The sequence below is a fragment of the Mesitornis unicolor genome, unplaced genomic scaffold, assembly GCF_000695765.1.
Source record: "Mesitornis unicolor isolate BGI_N332 unplaced genomic scaffold, ASM69576v1 scaffold22869, whole genome shotgun sequence".
Lineage (NCBI taxonomy): Eukaryota > Metazoa > Chordata > Aves > Mesitornithiformes > Mesitornithidae > Mesitornis > Mesitornis unicolor.
The window spans coordinates 12,628-39,711 of NW_010209606.1; the positions used below are offsets into that span (position 1 = coordinate 12,628).

Sequence of the window (27,084 nt, forward strand, 5' to 3'; positions counted from 1 at the left end):
TTTCTTTACTTTGGAATTGCGCCCCGGCTTCGCCTCTGTGTCAATGTGAAGCAAATCTTCATCTGACGAGTCATCACTCTGCAAATACAAGGAAATGGCTCAAAAAAACAGAAACTCACTAAATCAGTCAAGAAGAACAACACAGTAATTTTTGCTGCCTGCTGCTCCCCCAAAGACTCAGGGCTAGCATTTGTCATTTGCTTGCAATAAAGGAAAAAGAAAAAAAAGAAAAACAAAACCAGCTACACAGTAAAAATCAGTTTCTTTGCAGCCTGGTAGGTTTTCCTTTCCCCTTCCAACTTTGGAGAACCGGCTTTGAGATCTGATCCTGCACATGGGATCAAACCGCTGTAACAGTGGTGTGTCCAAATGCTGTGTTGCCTTCTCAACCCCTGCTCTGCCCTTAAGACCATGACCCATGTGGCAGAAGAAGCGAACGTGTGGCCTCTCTGTCAGCCCAGATATGCATCGGGGCACAGATCTGTACCTTGCAAGACTATTAATGTAATTCAGACACAGTGACAGACCCACTTTTGCCATCCCTACTGCAGGATAACAAGATGTGACAGAGAAATGGGACAGACACATATAAACAGTGACATCTGAGGCCACTGAAGGAAGCTACCTGCATCTGTCTTTCTGCGGCTGGTATCTCTACACACTGTAGTCCAGAGTATAACAGAATACCTATTTTCCCCATTCCTGAAAAAACCTCTCAAGCCCCAGTCATTATTGCTCAGACTGCCAGTCACTGTTCTCTCCAGGAACTGGCCTTCCTCCTTAAGCTTCTGCGCAGTATGATACCAGCATGTTTTTTTCTGTTCCCAGTGCACCGGTCTCCAGACATCAACTACCATGCAGGAGATCTGCACTTGCTCTTTAGTCATCCTGAGCCAAAACAGATTGAAAGATATTCCTTAGCTCTTTGGGCCAAACATTTCAGCCACCTACAGTTCTGCATTAACAATCTATTTAGCTTTCTCTGACTGATTGAGACATTATAATAGAAATTTGTATTAACAGTTGGGGAAAACATTCAATTTTAATTACGTCATTTAATTTCCAGCATTGAGCTTCAATGCTAACACAAATAAGAGCAAACATGCACCTGTGCTGTTCAGCCCATGAAGGTAAGCTGTCAACAGGCACCCTGACACTGCCTCACGTGAGAGACGTGCTTGGGTATCACGCAGAGGCAAGGGCAGGCCAGATGCAAGCCCCTGATGGGAAGAGGAAGACTCTGCTAAGTGATAGCAAGCAAAACCTTTAATTGCTAATAAGAGGTATTAAGGGTTTCTAATAATACAAAATGCCAAATGATGTAGAATCACAAAATCACAGCATGGTTTGGGTTGGAAGGGACCTTAAGCTCCCCCAGTCCAACCCCTGCCATGGGCAGGAACATCTCCCACCAGCCCAGGCTGCTCAAAGCCCCATCCAACCTGGCCTTGAGTTCAATTGTATTGGGATTGCTCTGAGTTTCACCTGCCAAACACAAACATGGACAATTAACAACCAGCATTCAAAGGCCATGGAAATGGGAGAACAGACATAAGTTGGGAGCAGAGCTTAGGACGGACCCCCGTGCCTGTCAGCGATGCAACGTCAAGCCATGTACAACAGAAAACTCCTTCTGATCCTTCCCATTCCTTCTTACGGCTCGCTCCTGTTCTTGAGTTGTACAACCATCACGGTCCCCACGCACACTCCCCATCAGGCTTAAGTACAAACAAGCAGCTCAAACCACAGCTACAAATTATGCTTAGTCTTTGCAGTGTCCAAACGCTGCCTTCTCTGGGCAGGCTGTGAGTGCAGAAAGGAGGAGCAGACATGACCACAGCCCGTATGAAGGGTTTGCTACTGTCACTGCCATACTGCTCCACATATGGTTAGAGTCCTACAATGGGTGCTTGCTCCTGATAGGTACATAATATCCATACCTTGTATGATACCGACTCCACCTTTGGCTTCTTAACAGGAGTGTGCTGCAGAGTGTCTTTTTTATCTGATAAAACTGAATATAATAGAAAAAGAAAAACAAAGTCATGTTCTTTTCCCTTCCAAAAATAGCACTCATAAGCCATAGATTCTAAAGCAATTCAAATGCACGTATATCTGACTGACAGTTAAGAGTTGGCTTTATTATAAATCACATAGATTTTGAAGACTACTGTTGGACAATAAACACCTAAGACTTTGTTGTGCAGATACAGACAAAACAGGAAATATTCTTACAGGGCAGTTCTCTTTTTGTAGTGTTTTTCTTCCTTCTGATTGGAAACTCATCGATTTTTAGTTCACCATCATCTGACACATATTCATATTCATCTCGTACAGGTTTTGCTTTATCTTCTTTAAAATTCTGCAGTGACCCAAACACAGTAGTATTGAGCTGGGTTTTGACTCCCTTTGAACTGAAAAAAAAATACATTGCAAATCAGTAACAACACTCTGACTGGACAATATTTTGAAAATTGCAGGGAGGAAGTCAATGAGTATCTTTATGGAGAAATCTCAGTCAACTTGAGTACTTTTAGAGATGCCACAACAATTCAAATAATTTTACAAACACATCTCTGAACCTACAATTTGTATCTCAAAATATAATGCCAATCAGAGTAGCCTTAGCTGGCTTCAGATAAGCATGGTATTATTTAAAGTTGTCTCAAAGTATATCTTGAGAGGCGTAATGCACACACAGCATGGAATTTTGGTAGGCAGAGTTCTCTTAACAGATTCTTAAAAATGTGCCCTGAATAGGATCTGCCCAAAAACCACTTAATATAACTCAACTAGTAAGAACCTGAAGTGCCAAAACAGGAGACACTGCCTGATTACTGAAGACACTATTCTCAAACTCCCAGCCCCAAAGGTAGGTCTTTGCTGTAATGGCTAATTCAGCTGGGTTCTAGGTAAAATCAAGTTCTAGAGCTAAGACATTTTTGTGTATTTTCTACATTGACCAGAGAGACAGATTTTCACACTTCTGTATGAAAAAACCCATAAAGAATGACTTTTTAATCTGCTTTTTAGTTGATGTGTATTGTCATACTTTTTACTTACCCAAGCAACTTCTTATTAGAGAAGGAAAATGTAAATTTGTTGTCCTTATTTCCCGATAAAGGCGTCTTTTCTGATTTGTGTTCCTCCTCCATTTTTAGAAGTGAATCAGGTTTACTGTTCTGAAAGGCAAAAGAGCAAAACCAAAACAAAAAAATCAGTTAAATGAGTTGTTGGTATCTCAGATTCCTAGATAACCTCAGAGAATCCATTGAGCTATATGCAGAGAAATGTTCTCCCAAATGTGGTAAGTAATAGATTATACTCTTCCACAGACTAGCAGGGGTTTTTATTCAGGAACTTGTCCCCATTCAAGAAGCACTTCAGCACCAGTTTAAGCAGTGCCCGCCACAAACTCAATGCCAAATTTAAATACTGCTGTCTGAAATTGGTGCAGTCTGAGGTACAATCCTAACCACGCATTTTGTGAATCGGAGCACAGGCTCAGGAGGCTGCTCACCAGCATCGTGCCTGTGTGGCTAAGGACAGGATCCAGCACAGCGCCTGTAACCTCACCAATATGACAGCATTTTATTCCCAGGCTCCACTTGCTTCTTTCACACCTTCAGAAGAGCTTGAATTATGAACTTGATAATTTAATATCAAAGTCATTCAGTGCAATGGAAGCCTTTGATTATTTTAAGCATCGCCTTAATAATCTCCTAAGCTGTACTGGCTGTGGAATGAATTGGTACATATTGATCTAGTGACATTAACCGTGACTGTTTTTCACACAAAAAATTTAGATGTCTCTCACGTTCATGGTTCATGGTTCTCAGTAGTTTCCCCACGTGAAAAAGCATGTACTTTTGCTTTGTTTGCACCTTTGTCATTAGAAGTTCAAAAGCAGCGAAGTTCAGACAGCTATTCCTGTGAGAAAACCTAGTGTCACCTTGTTTTAAATGGTACCTGCAGAAATAATTGTATTATTCTATGAATGAATTTTACTCACCCTACATTAGCCCTCCAGGAAGGCAAGCGTTTAATTCATATGGCATAATTCAGATTTCATTAACTCTACTTTTATGCCATCATTAGTTATTGATTTCTTTGGAACTACTCCAGACTTAAAAGTAGTATTACTGTGTTAAAGTAAGAATCACAAAAGAGATCAGCACTGAAGAACCTTACTATTAACCTTCCCTCTTTTATCAATGGTTACTTGATTATCTTCTGCTCAAAACATTTTCTTTGGGAACTGAAAGATGGTGCCTCACACTCTCTGCTTAGATAGATCTATGAACCACCCTGGACTTATCACCATGTGGCAGAATCAGCAGCAGAATTTAACAGAAGACATTACCTTGTACTTCCATTTGGCTTCTGTTTTGCTTTTATTCTGCTCTCGAACTTCAAATTTCTCCACCTCATTCTGCTTACTAGCAGCTTCCTTATTGGGAGCACTTAAAACATTCTTTGCAGCCTGGGGAAAAAGTCAGCATGTGGTTTAACGAGGATGGAGTGCTACAGAAAGACATTTTTTATCTGGAATATAAGGTGATATATTTTTGAGAACTTTTCTTCTGGTTCATTCTTTCTGAACCCAAATGTGAGACTCAATCATATATTGCTGCTTCAGAGCATGCAGAAGGCTAGCTGCATTTCTCCTTGATATGCCAACATGCAAGATTACTTGTATGTATGTAAAAACATACTCATCTCCCTGCCTACTGCTCTGAGGACAGGTTTCACAAACTGGATACAAACTACTAGGAAATTTGAAAGCATTTTAGAAAAGACTTATGAATACTTCTTAACAAGCAGTGTACGATACATTGCTCTGTCAGTGCCTCAGTGAAATCCTGGTCCCTACTGAAGACAGCAGCAAAATTCATGGCAAATTAAAGGACATCGAAATGCAACTTGTCCTACATGGGCAAAAATGGAAGCAAACTATTGTTCTACCTTCATTCACTCATTCTAAAGCAAAATCTCATGCAAATAAGATGCTTTAGAAACAAGTTCTTTCATCTTCAGTAACTGATTATGGAAATACACACAAGACTGCTAATAGCACTTGAAATAAGAATGTAATAGTTTAAGGAGAAAAAAAAAGCCACTTAAAAAGTCTTTTAATTTTCATCGCCTCAGAACTGGCAGTGGTTTGCCAGACTTGGCTTGAATCAACATGTTTCCTGGGGGCTCCGTATCAAATGAATAATCAAGCAGGCAAACCAAATCAAACAGGTAAAAAGAGGGCGGTAAGCTTGCAGCTACAAAACTTTCAGCTACTTCAGTGGTGACAGGGTTTCACACTGTGTTGCTTCAAATATTTTTTAATGAGACCTAAGGAGTGATTTTATCCCTATTATGGCGAGAGAACAGGGAGAGGTTAAACTGCGACCCACCTTCCCCTTCTTTGGCGTCTCGATCTTTGTCAGAGCCTCCTTTGTGTGTGCCTCCAGCAAGTCGAGATTCGGGATGGCTGGCGGTGGACTCTCTTTTACCTTCTTTCCTTTCTTTTTGCCTTCTCCCTTAACTTTTGGTGTTTTGGGAGGCTTAGGGGGTTTGGGTGGCTTGGGAGGTTTGGGAGGTTTGGATGGCTTCAGTTGTTTGGGGGTTTTCACAGTTTTGGGAGTCTTTTTTTTAGGGAGCTTTTCTACAGGCGGGGGCGGAGGCGTCACTTGGACGGGTGATGGTGGCTCCTCCTTCTCCACGGGACAGATCTCCTCAGCATTTGTGGTGGCACTTGTGTCTGCTTTGCTGGCTTTCGAAGCATTCTGTAGTTCAGCACAAAATGAGAAGGCATTCAGACCCACCTGTCTTACGTTAGATATTCCCCTGCACCCTCCCTTCCTTGGGGAAATGAACCCCAGAGATCCCCCCCTTCCATAAACAAGCAACTGCACTGACAGGTCTGGCTGGGCAGGGAATGAAGCCCACATTGCACACCACAGCAACACTCTGCTCACCACTGATTCCCACCCCAGCATCGCTCAAGCACAAGTTTGGCCTGGAGAAACTCCAGTGGCTTCGGAAGGAATGTGGCTCTCCCCAGGTTACATCATCAGGTAGGACTGTAAATGGACTGCCCACACAAATAAATGTATAAAATGAATGGTCTTTTGTTTAAAATGCTAATCAGCTTGAGCACAAACCATTGCCATTTAATTCAGATGTAATAAATGTAGCAGAATCATGTTTCATACCCTCAGGAAAAAGAAAAGTAAAATAGCTGCCCAATTAAAACTAACACTGTCTGACTAATTAAAACAAAATTATTTTCTGCTTAACTTGCCATTCTGACAATCTTATATACTACAACTTATATACTACATCAAAGAGGATCAAAGGACAAGATGGATTTCAATTTTGAGGTATTAGGATATAGTTAGGAAAGGAGTGGAATGTAACGCAATGCCTTCTTGAAACAACTGAACTGGCTCTTGTCACCTTGCACTGTCACACATCTCCACTAAGTGGAACGTGACACCAGACTTAATGGATGACACTTCCAAGCAATCTCATTTTTGGGGGTCTCTTTTTGTTTTGCTTTTTTTTGGGGGGGAGGGCTGTTATAATTATTATCACATTTGCTATAGTAACTCTGCCTAGAAGCCAGCCAAGAGCAAGGCTTCCTAATGTGACAATGAACAGAATAATAGTCCCACGCTCAGACAATGCCACGGACAAGACTGATGAACGTAAGAAAAAGGAGATACTAAACAGGGAACATGAGCACGGGCACAGCAACAGTGTTCTTGGAGTTGTGTCGTATTTTTGGGTAGGGAGTATCTAAGGTGGGAGAGAAAATAGGGATGGAGAGGGGCTTGTGGCCAGTCCAGCTACAAGAAGGCAGAGGAGAAAGGAGGTAGGACAGGCAGACACCGCGCGAAGCCCAGGAGAAAGCAAACAGGAGCCCAGAATATGGGGCGAGTCAGCCACAGACAAAGAGTCCTGACAGAACCTCACATGAACTCTCTTAATGAAGAGAGTAGGAAAAAAAGATTCATTTATTTCAATTCATCCACTTTATAGCCTAGACTATTAAAAGAAGTTAATATTATGAAAAGAGCACAAACCTCACTTAATCTTATTTCTTTGGCAAGGTCCTTGATGAGTTGTGCTGGTTTGAAGTTCTCTGGTAGTTCATCTTCATGCTCTGCTAAAGCCTAAAACAGAACAAAGCCAGACTCCTGTTTCTGTGCATGTGGTTTTGCAAAAATATTTTACAAAGTCATTAAGTGACACGTCCGTATTTTTCCTGTGTATTGAAATCAGTACTGACTGCATCAGTAGTCCAAATAAGGAAACAATGTACTTTTTCCCCCTTCTGGATGTTATTGTAAATAGTTGACCTGAGAGAACAACAAAGTCAATATTGGTTTTCAGATATTATTGCTTTTTCACAAATGTAACATCATTTTGCTCACCCCCTTATATGAGATTCTGTGTGAAATTCCTTTCCGGTGGGACTGTCTTAGGCTGGTGTCTTCAGTGAGGGTAACAGTTATATTTGGGATCTCCCTCACAGAACTAACATTTGCACGCCCATGTCATATTATAATATCCAAAGTTCAACTTTATCTAAATGCCCACACAGTCTGACTTCCTTTGACTCGCTACTTCTCATCTGCATGGCAAGTGGAAAAATAAACTGTTTGACACAGAGAAAAGAGCTTCCACACCAGTCAGCCCTCCAGGAAACCAGGGAGCAATTCCGAATTCAGGCTCAAGCACTGTCCTTTTGCAGTAGGGAGTAGCCAAGCTCCTGACTGCATTTAAATCTGGGACAGCCACCCAGCTGACCTAACTGGGTGCTCAGCTGCTCATCCCTTCCCACCCCTCATCCTGAAAACCCTAAAGCTGCTCGTTCCCCTGTTCACGTTTTATGACTGGATGGCCCGTGTCCTGCAGCTAATTCCCCAAAACTTTAGGAGCAATGCACGCAAGAATAACACTTCTGAAATGACTGCAGCAGGAAATTCAGACTGCAAATCCCTTTAAGCCTTCTCTCCAACCAATATATATTTCCTGGCTCAATTAACATGTTGATTTGCAGGAACTGGGCACCTTGTGCACACAAAAATGCAGGTGTTCTGGGCCTTGCTCACATATACAACCTCTGCTTAATTGCTTTGGCACATGAAAATGCTCCAAGTCAGGGAGAATATTCCTTCAGTATCCTTTTGGCCATGTGCAGAACTGACTTTTTAAAAACTCTGGTGATATCTTTTTTTCTGCTGACTCCTCATGTGGCAACAGGAAATCTCAGCTATCGTCCTCCTTCTCTGTTCTCCCAGTCACTTCTCTTTGGGATTTTAGAATTAGCTGGTTTGCTATGGAGATACTTGTTCTAGCATTTGTTGTCTGTTCCAGTGACTGACAAAACTGAGGAACACACAGTATTAAAACAGGCTGCTTCTCCTACCTGTTTTTTAGTCCATGACCTGAAAGCACCATTGAGAATTTTTGCTCCTTGGAGTAAATGAGCAGGAGGTTGTTGCCCAGCTTTGTGCAAACCTAAGTAGAGGAAAAAAAAGCAATGCCATTCAAACACTGACAGCTAAAGTTGTTTTACATAAAGTCTTTAATTTGAAAAAGTTTAACTGTGAAAGTTAACTCTTTGAAAGCTGGTCACCGCAAATGAATCCCTATTATAACTTGATGGTAATAAGGAGTAGGAGTAAATACACCTACTTCCCGTAGGAAGTAAACCCTTCCTACACTGTGCTCCTGTAAGTTATGGCTACACTGGCACTCCTTCTGCTTCCTCTCTTGGTCCCATAGTCAAGCTAGCTTCCATGTTCATACATCCTAGACTGTGGGAATAAAAAGGCACCATTAGGTGTTCTTTTATTCTGATTGAAAAAGCAAGTACAAATATGTGGAAACAAAGGTTCTATTGGGCAAAGCATTTCACTGCTGCATGAGTACAACCTTGCCTAAACTTTTCCCCCTGTTCACAGTCTGTCTCAAGGGCCCCTTTTCCAGGTGACACTCGATGGGACCCCACACCTTGCTTATTAATTAAACACTTTTTTTTGTTATGAAAGGATCTGCCGAGTGTCTCTATACACGTTCTGTAATGAGAGAGCTATAGAGACAAAGAGCAAAGTGAGCCCAAATCTGTAAAGATCATCCACACATGGATGTTTGGATCAATTCTGAAGGAATCTGATTGGGAAGATCTTGAATTTCACAGAAAACTTTGCTTTAATTCTCAGTGTTCCTGCTGGCCACTTCTCTGATGTTGCTGTGGCCCCGTGTCCATGTACTTTGACCAAGGTCAGCAGAACGATGGGAGAAGGAAGTGCTGCTCTATGCCTTGGACCAACAGAGCATGTAGCTCACTAGGCTAAAACAGGGAATGAATCCAGACTTCGCAGGCAACTAAACACTAAAAAAAAGTTACATTATTTACCTCTGTGGCACCTTAAATGCATTTTATAAAGAAGATGAAACCTTCCCTTAGGTGGAGGTAAGAAGGACAGTTAAGGTCCTTCCTAGAGAGAGATGGCAGGATATTAAGGGGAGAGCTGGACCAGACCAGCATGTTCCGCTGGTATGTTAAAGCAGTTTTCAAATACTAACAAGACTGATTTTGGCCACCTGTTCATCTTCTTTGTGGCACAGCAGCAGAAATTAGGAGTAACTATTTTCAGGCCCCAAAGCTAAGCAATTAAGGCAGGCAAAGAAATGCAGTTTTACCTTTGAATGTCTCTAGTAGATGCCTTCCCATATACCAACATGCAGTTTCGAAGTTTGGGAACTGTGTCAGACTGACAATTTTCAATCGTCTTTCTACTTCATATGCCCTGCAATACAAAGCCACATGAACATAAAGCACAGCAGGTCACAAGTATGTCGCTGCTCATAAACGCCCAAGGTTCATTTTGCAGTGCTTCAAGTTCTTTCTGCTGCTACCAAGTATTCTGGCATCAGACCACAAGCAAAATATAAAAATAGCACTAGAAAGAAACTGTGATACAGATGTAAGATAGTTTTATTGCATTATTTGTCCAGCATCAGTAAAGAACTACTTGTATTGTCTTACAGTGGGCAAAGAGCCCAGCTGAGCAGGTGGGGGCTTATCCAGAGGGCAAATGGCATGTTCTCAGGAAAAACTCCTGACAGTTTTTAACAGTTCTTCCTTCAGGACTTGGCCACCTCAATCTAAGCACCTCACATACCCTTCCATGCGCTAGGTGTAAAGACAAGCTTGGAATAACTCAGCATGGGAGAGCGTGGTCAAAGGGGACAAGCGTGGGTACACTTTCCAACATAGCCCAATAGAGCTAATGCAAAGCCAGACTAATCAATAGGAGAGAAGATGGCAAATGTATTAAAAATTGAATCTCTACCTAATTTTATTATTTTAAAAACAGATTACCTCATCTGCATTTCAACACTTAGACTATGTAGAAAATGTCCTGCAAAGGCCAGGCAGTCTACAGGTGTTAGAGTTGCATAAATCCAACCTAAAAGAGAAAGAGAAGAGTCCCAAGGATAAAAACTGGAATCACGGTAACAAAGACCTTATTCACAACATGATGTTTATATTTCACCTAGCAACCTACTTCCTAGATATAAATAAAGCTCTTCAGTCCAAGTCAGCACCAGAACCACAAAGTTGCACCTGGCCCCTTGTTTGTTTTGCACGATAAAGGCGCAGCCCAGGAAGGTGTTGCACATCTTTGACTCCCAGTCCCAGGACCACCTTCAGTGGTGGCAGACAGAGACAGGGACACGCTGCTCACACTGACGTTACTTTCTTGGTACTGTGAAAAGCAGCAGCAGCTACACAGGGGCAGCTGCTTTCACATTGCCATAAAAATTTGTGACAGCTCCTGACACTGACTCTATTGTAGTGTCAGGAACAGGTGTTTTCCAAACATTTATTTTCCTACAAAAATCTACTTAAATTAGTGAATGTCTATAAATTGCTTGGTGTTTATTCCACCATCTGTTCCACACATGGTCATGAGAGAAGTATCTATTTCCCACTTCTTACAGTCAAAGTAAAATTCAAGTGTGTAAACATTCTGTGCAAGAATATATTCACACAGAATAATGGCACTACTGGATGCTGCCTCCAAAACACAAGTACCAGTGCTGCTGCTTACTGACACCACCTGGAAGCCTTAACTCAGATTATGAATTGAGTGGGTGTCATTTAAAGGCACAGAGAGGGAGAGAAAATCTCTGTCCCAAAGAGATTACAGTTTCAATAGGCAATATGGAGTGCTGGGAACAGCAATGCAAATGAGGAAATAATTTTTCGTGGCAAGAGGAAGGTGAGGGACAGGGGTGGAGTAGAACTGACTTCACTTAAAACTCTGCACTATCTGCTGATCAGCTTCCTGTCCTTATGAAGATCCTCCCAGCAACTGAGAAAAACCAAATCCACCATCCCTAGCCTGCAGTGAAAGCCCCATCCTCTCACATAACCCATAAAAATCTGTGACACCCAGGTCTTCAGCCTCCTGCGAATCCATAAACACACACCATGCAGGCTCCTCAGTGTCACTGGGAATCAATGACCGTGGAAAGGAGTTTGTGGAGTGTCACACTCAGCAAGTGATCCAATGTGAGTTCTCTGCTAGATACTGTGGCAAAAAGTACCAATGACATGGTTGGATACAGAGAAAGGACTCGTGAGTTTCTGCAACCCAGCCATACCAAGAGTGGAACAAGCTACCTACTAGCTGTATTTTTAAAAGGCTGCTAAAATATTGAGAGAAAACAGTAAAAGTCCTGTTTGGTTGGTTTTTTGGTAAACATGTGAAATTAGACTTCTGCTGAGAATTAGACTTCATACTTTGTCAGAGAAAGTGGTGAAATCACATCCCTCTAGCATTTTGGACAAGCTACTTCAGCAGCTCTAAAACGAACAGGAAACCTCACCTGTAACAGCCCACTCACCTGATGGAATGAAGAGTGTCTGTCCTTGTTTAACTGTGCATTTGTAACATTTATCTACTTGGTCTGCAAAAAACATCTCACTGTGGTTTGCTGCCGATTGCCAGCGTTCATACAGAGAAATATTTGCAGAGGCTGGTTTGATGAGATAAAATATTTTTTCTCCCTGAATTAGAAAATATAAAATTAGCAATAAGCAGCCAAACCAAGCAATGCTGCACTGACACAGATTCATGCATACACACACAAATATTTCTGTAAATAAATACACAGCAGTACATATTTTAACGCTATTGAAGTTAAATTTACTCGTCAGCTTTGTACAGAATGGTTGAAATAATTAAAACACTAGCTGACCGTATTGGCTCAGATTTGCAAGACTGATGTTGCAGAAAGTTCACAGCGCCAGATCACATCACCCTGCAAAAGCAGGATGTAGCATCTTTGAGGTCTTAGGTGATGTATCTGCAGAAGGCACTAAACAAATATTAAAATCCTAATACAGTGAACATACACAGACAACTTCCACTCTCCAAGTGGTTTCCCTGCTTAACAGGCCCTGGCACAGCTGGGAGCGTGCCCACTCAGAGCAGTTAAGGCTCTGCACGTTTCTTACAGATACAACAGGACCATGGGGAAATAAAAACTCAGACCTGAACTTTAGAGAGGATTTTCATCTTTGCATATGAAATTGAGTTCATTACTAGCTACACTGCAAAAACTTGAGCCCTCACCTTCAGCACATGGTACCATGCAGAAGCTCCTCCCGAATCTATGTGGAAATCCGTGTAGCTGTCCTTCACGCAGATCAGGCAGTACTTGGTAACTTTTGGTTTAGCCAGAAGAGCATCATCAGGCCAATAGTTTTCCACCCAGGACAACTTCTTAACTATATCTGGAGGCTCTACAAAGCTGGACATCCTTTACAGAGAGAATCGAAAAGAAACATGCTGGTTTTTGAAAAAGAGCACAAGGACCCTGCCACAACAAAAAGTGGAGGCTGACTCCAGTACTTGCAAGGCAATCTGCAGCAGCTCCCTACGTGTCAGTGGAACTGCTCTTCGTTCAGAAAATTTGGGAAAACTGAGAGATTTAAGGCTTTTGAAGTATGATGACTTAGCAACAATCCCTCTACTTCTTTCAGTAGCAGTATTTATGAACAAGTATAAGCTGTTAGTGTTTTTCCAGCCCCTGCCTCTTGCTATATAGGCTCAGTTATCAACAGCGCTGTTATCACAGCCACTTTTCCAGCCCCCTTCAGAAGAGAAAGTGAAATGTGTGCTCTCTTACGTCAATGCTCCAGCAAATCTTACAAATATGCAAGTCAAGCTTTGTATTAAAAATGCTAATAACAATAACATTAATAGTTAAGGACTAAGTAAGTCTTGATCTGATGCTAAACATCACAGTGATCTTTATATTTAGACTGACTAAATTACATTAAAAGCTCAGAAGAAGGAAAAAGTCAAATTTGGGTTGATAATGTGAATGTATTTAAAATGTTACACATACAATAATTATTTATAAAATTTATACAAATTAATATATTATATTGAGCATATATTCATACTGCCTATATTTACTTCTCTAGTTTATATATTACGTTTATAGTAATTATATAATATATACTATGAATCACAGCCAAAGACAACAGAGTGGTGTGATAGAAAGGTATTAAAAGTGTTTAATCCCAGAATGCGCTAAAGTTTATATTTAAATAACCAAATTTTGGACTAATATTTGCAGGAGATGGAGGGCCACTGTTGGATACTCTAAAATATCACATCAGTTAAGAGTATCTGCACTTCAAAGTAAAATTAAATGCTCCCATGTGTCATTCCTGCAAAAAAAACCGATAACAATTGCTCCTTTTAAAATGGCAGGAAAAGATGGAGCAGTGCATTCAATTAAAGTGTCACTGTCTATGTTAAGAAATAAAATATTTGCTAGTTAATGTCTAAATTAGAAGCATATGAGTGACAGCTCCAGCAATCCTTCAGAACAAAAGACCTCCTGTTATTCTGGGATAATGGCAGAAAGCTAAAAAAATCTCTACAGAAGATACTGGTAATCTCTGAAGCCTGTAATTACACGAGATGCTTTCTGCAGAAATGGGTGTGCTCTACTAAAACACTAACTACAGGGCTAAAGGTAATGGCTTTTTAAAAAATAAGCTTGTAATTATTCATCAGCCTTCTTTTTTAAGGCTACTTTAAGTCTTCTTGCTAAAACGGAATGCTTTCCAAAACAACCGTTCCTTATTTTTATGTTGCCACTCATCATCTTCTGTGCGGCATTCGTACGTAAAGGAATCTTTTCCTTCTCTGACGCTTCCCCTCCAGCAGTACCCAGGACTACAGGAATGATCTGCATGGTTGCATGAATTTCTGTACATTACAGATGCATCTGCCTACTTCTAGAATGAAAGCACAGGTGAGGAATACAGCTATAAAAAGCACAAAGCAATAACCTGAACTCTTAGGCACTTACATCAGCTAATTATCCTATATACAAAATGTATAATATAAAACATGAGGAGAATAGCAGCCTTCCTCCATGGAGGGCTGGCGATATTCACGTCGCCAACACCATTACCTCTGGCTTGCTGCATCACTAAAGCACTTCAGCCTCAAATTCCAAGCTAATCTGTCCCATCACACCCTGCAATTTTCCATCAAGAAGTCAGCATCACTCCAGTTCTGAGCTTCTGCCACACAGATTACAGGTGAACCCACAAAAGCACTGAAACTAAAACTCTAACGCATGCTATAGGATTACAAAATTACAATAATTTCAAACTTCCTGTCATTCAAGGACATCCAGTGACATGTTATGCTATACCTAGAGCCATACCTCATTTATTTACTTCTTTTCCGCTACTTTAGGATTTCAGTAAGCAGTATATAATGCACCCAAACTGGTGCTCTGCAAGTAGGATCCTCACTGCTGTACAATGCGTTGTAAAAAAGAATGCTCTGAGATCACCATGTTTCAAGATCGCCTTAAGCTGGAAGAAGGGCTGTCATTGCCTTACATCTACCAGTATTCCTGTCTCACCAGAAAAATAACACAGAATATTAAAAAACAAGATCCCTCATGCCCATGTTCTCCCACAAACCCACAGAGAGTGTAATTGCACCTCTGTGGCCATCTCTGTCCTTTCTTTGGTCTTACTGGTATTTATCAAGCTGTATCTGAGCACCTAAGCATCATACTCGGAACATGATCATGCGCTACCAGGACAAGGCAGAGAGTCTGCTTCTGGAGCACCAAGTTATGTTCCAGTTCTAACTCTCTAGTATACAGTTGCACCAAATTAGGTATACCTATACTCCTGGAGTTAGAATTAAACAGAGAGGTACCAAAATGTTCTGTTCTGCAACCCCAAGGTGGAAGCAGAACTTCCTCAAGAGGGGAGCAGCAGAGAAGGCAGAGGCTGCTCAAACCCCGCCGTGTACCCTGGACGCTGTGCAGCGCGGCAGGCTGGACCCTCACCTCGTGTCCGAGAACTCCAGGTTGGTGACGTTGAGGACCCTTTTCCTGTTTGTACTGTAGTAGTAATCCACAAATTCCTTCAGCTTCATCTTGCAGTCTTTCTGCTTGGTGACATCAGTGACATCAACGCTTCTCTCTGGCCCTAAAAATTAATTCATTGAAAAAGAGAGATTGAAGGGCAGCCTGACTTCCCCCATTCTGTGTGTTTGGGGGCGAGTTAACATTTCAAGAAACATCTCCATCCTTTGTTTTACTGATCTTCTTAGCCTTTGTATCTTCCCTGTTGTTTATGTATGTATGCACATAGACACATAAGTATAAAAGACATGTATCTACATAAAACGTATATGCATAAAACGGTGCTTTTGCATTTATAAGTATTTCTGTAGTTTTTATCTTTAAAGGCTTAATGTTATTTTGAATCTATTAATTTCATTATGGATTTTATTTGCTTGGTGAAAATCACATGCAAATTTGTGTATATCCAGAGTAAGCCCTACCCGCCATGCTGTAAAGTAATACCGTATAGGATATCTTGTCAAACAGATTTTCCAGAATCCTAAGTTCTCTTTTGTTTATTTTTTTGCTTACAAAATCTAAAATTGAGAAGGAGTTTTGCAGGAAAATTTCCATTTTTAACGTGATACTTCAGGTGTACCACGAAAAAAATGGACTTTTTGTTGTTTTACCCAAAATTGCACCTATCAAAAATCCATCCCCTCTGTACTAGGATACAGGGAATAAGCTGCCAGTACTTACAGACTTCCTCTGACAGACCTTGTTAGATACAAATCTCCAGTGTTAATATTAACAGTATTAAACAATTAGTGAAATTTTACACTGGGCACATCAGAGAACACATGGAGAAAGTGAGAGCTCTATAAAGAGTGCCCATTTCTAAGCACACTCTCTTATGCTTTCTGCCAGAAAAGCATCTCTCCACTCTTTCTTCCTTTCAATTTTAATTGGTCCTATTTTTCATTCACAGCTTTTTTCACATTAGGAGAGGAAAAAAGATCAATTTGTTTTTTCCTGAAATGCCAGAACAGTAATGATGTATTTGGCAGTCTCGGCTGTGGTGTTTTGTCCTCTGCTACTTACTTTAGATTGTTTCTGAAAGACATTCTAGGTTCAATGTACTAAACTACAAAACAGCGAGATAAATCCCTGCCTGGGAAATCCTGCTCAAGTGAACTAACCCCATGGAGGTTAGACCAGCGCCTATTTGTTCCCTTCGCTTTCAAATCTGGTGCCAGCTCCAGATTAAACCACCCAGGTTCTTCCCTCCAGCTTTTCACTACTGGTTTTGTTGGTAGGCTGAGAGAAAGCCACCAGATGCATGAGGAGCACCTCAGTCAGACAAGAAAATTTGCTAAGAGTAGCAGATGGGCAAGAAAAATCAATGGGATAACATTGTTATCAAGGGATAACAATGAAATTTGGGGTCTTGAATTCTTTTATTCACAGCTATCACACTGTGCATGGCCACCACAAAAGCAGGAGATCCAGTCAGGAACAGCAATGGCTGGTGGTAGCGCCCTTCAGTCTGGGGAACAGGCCAGGGGCCTGGTAAGGAGAGCACAGGAGGAGGGGGTGGTCAGCAGGATATGTCAGGAGATAGAGGGACCACGAAACGCAGACAGGTACATTGGAGCTGGAGGCACGGCTCCAAAAGCACGATGCCTTGCCAGAAGACTGGAAGGAGAGGGAATCGGACAGAAAGTAACACAGAGGAGAGACAGAGTGAGAGAGGACGAGAGACAAGATCACACATGTGAAAGGAGGAAGGATGCGGAGACAAGACAAGCGACTTCAGAGCACTTCCATGGCTCCTGGCCAAGGTCTGTCTTCCAAGGCGGGGTGACGTGATGACCTGTGAGAAGATGCAGTACAACACCCTTCTCAGGTTAGAGACAGGAAGATGCCAAAATGAACCCAAGTGACCAGCAGCAATGAAAACAGCCCTCACTGACACCAGTGTTAAAAAACTGACTGCCTTTGCAGAGTGGGAGTCTCAGTCTAGTAATTTCTTCAATATAAAGCGAGATGGCAGTAATCAATTAAGACCTGGCCTGAAGAGACAATTTCTTGATACTACTATGGCTGTTTCTTTTAACGCAGTGCTCTGGAGCACAGTGCAGTCTGGCTCAGGCTCAGTGTAAGATACACAAGTTGGTACAAGAAACAAGAGTGAATTAATTGTTAATTACAAGCTACCACTGCATAACAAATACTGAAGTCAGCATAGCTCAAAACATAGACAACATTTTACAATATGTAGTACATTTTTTAATACAGATAATACATATATTTTTAAAAAGCAGCTGAGCTTCAAACAGAACAATGCCACCTGCTTGCCTGATACCCACCAACATAGTTTTCAACATCGCTGACGTAAAAGGTGGGTGCAGGTACAGACAAACCCAGGCCATCCTTCTTTGGGACAAGGATGGGCTCTGCAAAGCCATTTTCTTCCAAATACTCTGTTGTTAGTTGGCTGCCCGGCACTTTCACAATTATATCTTCAGCACTGAAAAAGTAAACACAGGTTGAATGGTGAGGTGCTTCCACGTGGAGTTTGGCATAGTCTGCATGTCACTACTGAAATTAAAAAGCTATGAATAAGCAATTACATTCAATTTAGGTGCATAAGACAAGAGCCAAAAAGCTATTTATTGCACAGCACGCAGGACACACTGAAATCGCCTGGAACTGATTCGCTCGAGCCTCATGCACCAACTACTGGAAACTTCTAAAATAACAGTTTACGGTGAACAACCGTTTTCCTATAGGGATCTGTCGAGTTACCAGTGATCGATGTTAAGGAAATTAGTGTTAAATGTTTCACTCTAAAGAAGGCAAGATTAGAACCGTTACATAATCTCAAATAAATTGTCCAGGAAATACTTTGCAAATCATTTTTAAGTAGTCATAGAAATTGTCCAGGAAATACTCTGCAAGTCATTTTCAAGTCACTGGGAGGGCGTCAAAGGAAAAGGCAGCTTCATCAGACGACCAGTTACTTGCACCAGGAACTCTTAAGGGAAATTCCAGTCCAATTTCTAGATCTATTCAAGAGTAAAACACTTTGGAGTGAAACATGACTGTATATGAACAATCTTCAGTCCCAAAAGCGCCTTGCCACCATGTGCTGTTTGTCAGCCAGGCTCCAACAACCATCTGGCAGGCTGGGACCTCAGCTGCCAACAGGGAGAACGGCAAAACCTTGAGTGTTCACCCCCAAAAGCTCTACCGCCCTGAGGGGGTAAGGCTGATACATGACTGCCCTCTCCTGCAGCCGTTCTGAACTACAGCTCACGACTTCATCCCGCAACAAAAACCGGCGGGAAATGGGACAAGGCTGTGAGCGCCGCCATGGTGGCCTACATGCTTGGACCTCACCACCTTCATCACCTCATGAAGCCTGACCTGCGGCAGAGCCCCCCCACACCCTTTGCTGAGGGGACTCCTCCTTTGGCCCCATCACACAGCGGGAACCCCTCACCCTGGGCCTGCTCAGGCCGCCCCGGCAGGGTTTGAACTCCGCAGAACAAGATGGAAAATAGGGATAAGCTGTAGAAAACCCACCTGTTTATCAATCAGCCACAGTGAATCAGCAATGGCTGATCAGGAGGCAAATTTAATCAATAATTAATTAAAAGGAGCATTTCTCATTCATGTGGTACTGTATGCCAGCAACATACAAAGAACAAGGCTGGAGATTTTAAGGAGCAAGAATCAAACCATGATTTACCACTAAACCAATGCACTTAACTTACAGTGCCCATATATATCTTGTGTGACTTTTCAAGTCTGATTTGCTTCTATATATGCCACACAAACTTATACATAGTCGTAAAGAGAGATCAGTACCAGAGCATCTAGTAATGATCGTGCCAAAATGGAGAGTCTGGCACCTACACTGAAGCACGTGAACCACCAATTTAATTATTATTACTACTGCTATTACCTTTCTAATGCTATTTTGATATTAAACATTCAGGACTGGAATGACATGAATTATATTTTTTGCCGTTTTGCTCTCTTCACTGTTCCTTTCGATCCGAGCTCACTAAGGGGCTCACCGTGGGTTATCATTTACTGCCATGCACTGTGAATCAGCAAGGAAATTCCTGTCTCTGAACGGAGACCCCATTTTTCAGTTCATCACATTCTGACTGACAAGTGCTGGGTTTTGTTCTGTCAGGATCTGCAGATTTCATTTATTTTCTTCCGAAAAGAAAACTTCTCAACAAGACTTCATTTTACAAATGGTGCAACTGTAGGTGTCAGAGGCCTGAATCTTGCAGGCACTCCTTTCTCAGAAACCTTATTTTGGTAGCAGGATATTTTAATGTGTATATTTACATGGGAAACAAACAAAAAAATGGGGGTCCATATTTTTTTTACAGTTTGGGAGTGACTCAGAGATACTGCATATGTGAGTGCAATCTCAGAGGCCACCTGAGGTTACTGAAATCATTCTGCCTAGGCCTTAATCCTTTTTTAAGAAATTAGCTTTGCAACCTGTCAAATTGCTCTGTATACAAAAAGATAAAAAGGCAAAGACAAAAAGACAAAAAAGACAAAAATCTAACAAGCTCAAACAAAAACAGCCAAGCAAGTAAAAATACTGGGTCCAGAGTTCAGTGAAACGCGTTTGTAAGTGCTACAAACACTTTGCAGTGGTATTTTCAGCTTTTTCCTTAACCAGACTAAGAACATTATCTGAAATTAAATGTAAAATGAAATTAACTTTAAAAAGGAAGAAGTTTTGTGTTTACCAAGTACACTCTACCGGTCTCCAAGGATTCTTCTAAAATAATTAGTCATTAATAATTAAAGATTTATTTGGCTAAGGCCTACATTAAAGAACCAGAAGAAAACCATCACTCTTACAAATGGCTGTGAAGAAGCCTAATAAAGTGCGGAACATGTCACCTAACAATTACACTATTCATTACCCCAAATAAGAGAGCCTTTGTCACTGCTGCAACTGAGGATGCCATTGTTCTTCCCTTCAAGATGTAGAACGACTTCAGCTAAACCATTAGTATTTCAGAGAACTGGATAACTCTATGCAGTAAATTGGTTAGTTTCTTATGCAAACAAACGTTGCCAGGTCCAAGCACGTTCTTGTTCTTCACAGATACCAGCTTCTGTGGAAATCCACAGGAACTGGGCTCAGTCAAGAGTAGATTTTAATAAGGCTTCACAAATATAAACAAGGGAAGAGCCTGAGACATCTGCAATAAAACAGCTCTCATTTAAACATCACCACTCTGTACTACATAGTGCTTTCAGCAGGCATCTTCACCAGCTTTATAGGAAACTGGTTATATACGCTTCACCTCAACAGCCCAGTCCATGTGCGCAGCTGAACAACCTACCTTGGAAAAGTACGACTTCGAAGTTCCTTTATAAAGACTTGGCTCCCGTTCTGTACAGGTTTGACCTCTGTCGTCTGTCCAGTATCGTGTTTATGCCAATTTCTTTTCTTTTTCACTGAAAAAGAATGAGTTGGACAGTACTGTATGTTAAGTAGAAGATAATTATTACGACATTTGAAGGAAGTATAAATTCTCATTTCATTTCTTACATGAGCAGAGAAGAGGGAACCCCCACTATGCTGCACCACAAATTTTAATATTGCTCTCAATTGACCATTAGACAATTATACTGCAGCCTGAAGATCTATTACGTACTGAACAGTGTTCGTTTTGTAACATAAGGGCAACCAGACGGATAATTACTGAGCTGTACAGCTACTGCAGGCTTTATGCAAACACAGGCTCTGGACATTTTGTACTTGCCAGACTACACACTTAATCCTTACCATAAAACTCTCAGAAAGCCACTTTTCTGCCTGCTCAACATGCAGTATGGGTGTTTATGAACATATTTGTCATTAATTACCTTAGTCTAAAGGTCTGTCCAGCAGTGGCAGATTTGACATCGATTTTGATGGGCTTTGAATTACGCTCTGCACACAGCATGCACATAAAAGGAAGAAGTCAAGAAAAAAAAACCAAACCAAACAAAACTCCTCTTATTCATAGGTTTTGAAAGGCAAGCCAGGCTTAGGCCTAAAGGTGACTGCAGGCCCCTTGACTGTGCTCTCAGTGGGTGACAGACACGGGCAAGCTCATTACAGGAAAAGGGTCGGGTGGAATAAGCACAAATAAGTCAGTCAAATAGCAGTGCAGTTCTGCCTTGCCTCTTTGACAGCCAGATAATGCAGAGCCAGAAAAACTGGTCCAGCTTTTTCTCTTAGTCAGCACTATCTCTCTCAGCTGTTCCTACTTCCACAGTCTGTCCGGACATGCTCATTTCTGTAGTAAATTGGTTTTGTCCCAAGTGCATATTCATACCATTTCAAGCCTCTGTTAGTAGAATTTTCATATGTCACAACTTTCTTTCCATTTTCACCTTTGTTTTACATCACAACACTCAGTATTTTACCCCAAAATCCAGACCTCAGGCTTCTCTTACTGTTTGAAACAGCTAGGGGAGGAACAAGACTCCTCAGTAACCGTGCATGGATGGCACTCTGTCCTCACCCCTTGCACATGTACACACACAGACCCACACACTTTTCCACTCAGAAAAGAATCTGAAGGTCACAGCTGTAAGACATGAGGTTTGGAAAAAGCAAACTTTGTTTTCCTGCATACTACCCTGGAATAACCCAAGCTAAGACATCTCCCAGCGAATCCATCCCAGGTTTTGCACAAAGCATGCTGGTTTTATTAGTTCCATGCAGCTCTCCAGCCTAGCTGGATATATTCATTAAAGCTGCTAGTTCTTTATCTTAATGACTCTCAGGCTTAGTGTATTAATTCAGTGCTTCCAGTAACAAAGGAAACAAGCCCTACATGAATGCCAAACCTTCCTCCCCTCCTTCCCCTTCCAACGACCGCCTCCTCCCCCTCTCAGCAGACCTGAACCAGCACTGGGACTCTTAGCACGAGTCCCAGTGAAACAGGTGTCGCTTACCACAGCGAAAATTAAAGAGCTTATCGTATTAGCGTCGTCTTCTATTACACTTCAGATAGCATGCAGCGTTGAGAAATAAAAGCAGCAAATCAGCGCTGCATTAAGAAATTCACCGCAACTCTTCAAAAAGCACTGGGGAGCTGTTTCCCTCGGCACCGAGAGCTGGCAGGCATCCTCTCCCATCCACCCCTGACACCCACCTCTCCCGCCTACATCTCCCATGCACCTCTCCTATCCACCTCTCACACCCACCTCTCACACCCACCTCTCCCACCCACATCTCCCATGCACCTCTCACGCAGGGGCAGCAGAGATGCCCGTGCCGCCAGAGCGCTCCCCAGAAGGTGCTGTCTCCTGGCCAGCAGCAAACTGGCTGCTGTAGTGCATGACTACATCAAACAATCAACATTTGGCCCATTTTCAGCCATTCTCTTTATGTTTCATCTTCACCATGAACACTACAGTAAGGATTACAGGCCCATTAACATGTGCAACAAACACTGGCTTTGGCCAGAAAGGCCACTTTTTCATAAATGATTACAGATTTCTTTTTCTGCAGAACTTTCTGATCCAGATTTGACGTTTGCAAAGCATAATCCACTCCTTTTACAGAACACCCTCCAGAGGAAAAAAGGGAATATATTTTTATGAAAACTATATCTCAAAATTAATAATTTTAGACTTCAGAGGTATACTTACATTAGTTCAAATTTATTTATGAAGAAGGGATACCTAGAAGCACCCTGTTAGTTCTCTATATCAAAGGTTGCAACTACTGAAAAATGGTTTCAGCCTGACTTTGCTTTGCTTGCATCTGTGTAACTTCACTGATTCCAAAGAATTTCTCCTGATTTTCACTGCTGCAAATGAGACAGCAATCAAACTGAACATTTCAGATCATGTTATGAAAATGAGTCAAGTCTGCCTAAACAAAGCACTTAGATTTATTTAAATGATGTCAGAAAATTTTGTACAAATGTGTATAATTTTTCCCAAAGAGGAGTCCCTACAAATTTCATTAAACCCAAATGGCTCAAAACGTCCTATGACAGGAAGCAATCTTCTGAAATAGTAGCCACTAAGCCACATTGCTAAAGTGGAAAAATGTAAGAAGAAGAAAATGATTTTTAAATTTGACATCTGGAAAACATATATTGCGGAATGTGTGCTCCAGATATACACATATATTTTTAAATCCAGACGAGTTGCATAACAGACAATTGGTGTCTGTGTTTCCCTTTGCTAATCTTGCAATAACTAAATCCTACCAGTGAACTGCGGGCTCTGGAACGACACTGCACTTGTTTATTACAAAACTGATACTGCTAGGTAACCAGTTTAAACATATATTGTAACAGTTTATAAACAAATGAAAGCGATCATCTCACCGAAGTCCCAGTGCTGGGTAGCACACAAATGCCTGACAGAACGAATGCACTAAGCCAAGCTCTTCCTGCCTTCATTTAATCGGGTTTCTAACTTTCCTGCCCTACTGCACTCCGCAAGGAGGGGCTGCAGGATAACGGCCTCATTTTTTCAACAGGATCCATGATTCTACGAGTTAATGGTGGAAAGGGCTACGCGGCTTGAGACGCGGTGATTTCACACTTCACCAAAACTCAAGGTAAAGCTATCAATGGTGAAGTGTTCCTGAGATTTTTGCACTCGACTACTTCGACCATTGGTCTTGTACGTCACTAAACTTTCCGTAATGCATTCGAAGGGAGAAAACAAAGTCGTATTGCTGTACTGCAGCATGACGTAATGTTCTGTATCCCTACCACACCGATAACGTCATACACTGATAAGACCAGAATCAGCGGCAGCGCTCCAGCAGCTCTCTCTGCCGAGCTGCATGATGCAGACTGAGGGAAGGACTGCCAAGTTGGATTTCTATTTGGATAAAAAGCACTGGGTTATCAAAACCCTTCTTAAAGTATCAGAAGGTTGTTGTTGATTCAACTCTCCTCATCTTAACTGGTATATTAAACCTGTAATCTTTTTATCGAAACTGCCATTTCTTGGATTCAAAGATTATGCACCACTGTTTTTACAGAATTGATATTTAATTCCCAATTATAGGCATTTGCTGCTTCTGTCTGATTTTTTCCCCTCTCACACTGAAAAGTAGGTGCCTTTCATCATACATAATTCAAAGCAAAGTGAAAGAAATCAAAGCATCAGACACATCTCAATGTTACACTAAAACTCGTGGAGGCTACAAATCCTGTGCTGCTGCTTCTGTACCGGGTCAATAACAGCCTCGGAGCATCTGCAGCCATACCCTGCTTTCAACAGAACCCATTCTAATCCCAGATTGTTCACTTGAAGATGATTTGTGGTTATTTGTTGGACCAATTTCTAGTGCGTTTGCCTGAAATCTTCCAACAAAACATTAGAAAGGCTGACTGCTTTAAATCGAAACATTTTGTGGGGACGTACTGATTTTGTTCAGTCTTTCAGAACAAGCCTCCCAAGGGGTTTTTTGCCAGCTAGTCCAATTTGTGGCCTGCTTGGGCCAAAGTTGTTAGCAGACCATCTGGGAGACAGGAGCAGCTGCGGGTCAGACAGGTCTCCAGTTCACACTTGATTTTGAAAAAGCCAAAGTGGAAAAATTATTCCCATTTTTGCCCCTAAAACGAACATTTCTGACTCCTCCCTTTTCCCCATAGAAATTTTTTAAACTTCAACTTTTAAGCCAGTGCAGAAATAATTGCTGTCTTTTAAAATTACTGAATTTTAACACAACAGAAGTCAGTTTCCAGCCATCCCTTGTTTTGCACTAAAAAAGGAAGATTATGATTTGCTTGGTTCCTGGGAGATGAGCACAGTGCTCTTCCTCTGCGTGTTGCTGTAAGGTTGCAAAGCAGTGAGAATGTCCGCACCACTGTTGCTTATTTACAATAAATGGCTATCAGGTAAAGCATTTAAGCTTTTACAGGGGTTGGTTTCTTGTCTTTTCTTTCCCCCTATTGTATAATAGAAAGAATTTGTGAATTAATCTGACCAAAGCAAACACATCCTACAGTCCTTTCCCAGACAAAACTCCCACTGAGATCAACCATCACTTTTACTCGGGAGAACTTTTTCCTGTGAAAGAACTGCAAGAATTGGCACCCTCAGTGCATCCTACAATTTTGACTGCCACTGAAATTGCTACGGGTTTATATCCAGGCCAAGCATAACCTACGGTTTCTTACTCTTCTCATCCAAAGGTGAAAAACACGATGCAGTTTCCACATCTCACTGTGTCAGAACCAGCCGTCTCTGCAGGGTTTTTCTAGCCCACAGTACTAAGTGCCTCCACAACTCTTCATTCCATGCGAGGAGGAAGCATCACGTTCACGGCCAGGACTGGGGACTGAAGCTGTCCCAGGAAGGTGCCTTGCAGCCAGGCAGGGACCTGCATCCCAGCCTCCACAATGCAATCCGTGGCCTTCTCCCCCTGACATCTTTTTTCAGCTCATGGTTCAAATTCTCATTTTTATGACACAAGGTATTTAGGTGTGTCTTTTTGTAATGAAAAAAAAAAAAAGCAGCTTATTTTGTTTAAACACACAGAATCTGCTCTGTATCTGAGGACCAGCTGTGCAAGTATACTTACAAGTAGACTTTCCATGGGTTTTCTCACAATTTGGACAATGATAGATGTCGATATCTGGTGCCTCTTCTTCTTCAACACCCACGCAGCTGGAATATATGAAGGCAAGTATTACATTAGCTTGAGTCCACCTCCAAAAGTGCAAGCACAAAATTAATAATGCAAAAACCCAACCCCCAGGAAGCTGTGCATTTACTATGCAGCCATGCTGGCTGCTAATGGCTACATCGAAGCAAAGCTGAGGTGCTTTGTACACCAGTACAGTCAGACTGGGTTTTTTGCAGCCTGCAATCCTGATGTGGTGCTAAAAATGGTATCATTCAGAAGCCCACCATGAGCACGCTGTGAACCTCCATTAAAAAGTGGCAGGGAGCCCTAAAGAATTTTTTGCCTTTCCCTGGGAGACCGTTTTGTATCTACACTGAGCTCTCCAAGCACCATCCCGCATAAACCTCATTAACAAAACACATCTTCTTTACCAAGCGTGTACGGACAGCTGCTAGGTACCCGAGTAATCTTGGCAAGGTTTCTCATATGCAAGACATCTATAGGTTCCATCTCTATTACAATATACAAAGATGAGGAGGGAAAGAAGACGCATAGCTCACAGCGCTTCTGGCTGCCAAGAAGATGGGTTGTATCATGGCAGCTGCTTAGAACACCCACCGAGATTATTTTGGATGGCACAACATATGCAACAATACAGCGCAGCCTGTGGGCACGCTGTGTGAACGCAACCCAATGGCAGAACACAGTGAGAGACTAAAACCGGGGGAAAACACCACTAAACTGCACAGGAATGAAGTACCCAAGATAAGAAGCTGTTGCACAGTCGAAGCATTGAGCAGCCAGCCAAATAATCAGACTCCAGAATGGCACCGTTCCTTCTGACGGGGGAAAAGCAAACAGGACTCTGCTCCTGCTTGCTCGGTCTGAAGCAGCCCAGGCTGCAAGGCACGTTGGCAGCACAGGAAAATAAAGCATTTCAGCTGGGTGCTGTGAGATGCACACCTCATAACATGGCTTCACAAGAGCTCCACCAGGCAAGGGAATCCACAAGAGGCAACAAA

The 27,084-nt window shown here is 41.8% G+C and overlaps 1 protein-coding gene across 1 annotated transcript in view; it reads right to left on the bottom strand.

The window, feature by feature from the left end:
- Positions 1-26,103, bottom strand: part of LOC104547298 (lysine-specific demethylase PHF2-like) — a gene marked incomplete at both ends in the record, with an annotated part of 36,402 nt that extends 10,299 nt beyond the window's left edge. The window contains 16 exon segments of the mRNA XM_010192921.1: positions 1-78; positions 1,941-2,014; positions 2,236-2,414; positions 3,064-3,182; positions 4,364-4,483; positions 5,409-5,780; positions 7,083-7,172; positions 8,432-8,523; positions 9,712-9,818; positions 10,394-10,481; positions 11,926-12,088; positions 12,657-12,843; positions 15,418-15,559; positions 17,787-17,947; positions 20,808-20,922; positions 26,018-26,103. The exon segment at positions 1-78 is cut by the window's left edge and continues 21 nt beyond it. Of these exon segments, the coding sequence (XP_010191223.1) occupies positions 1-78; positions 1,941-2,014; positions 2,236-2,414; positions 3,064-3,182; positions 4,364-4,483; positions 5,409-5,780; positions 7,083-7,172; positions 8,432-8,523; positions 9,712-9,818; positions 10,394-10,481; positions 11,926-12,088; positions 12,657-12,843; positions 15,418-15,559; positions 17,787-17,947; positions 20,808-20,922; positions 26,018-26,103 (2,173 nt within the window).
- Between the last annotated feature and the right edge of the window lie 981 nt (positions 26,104-27,084).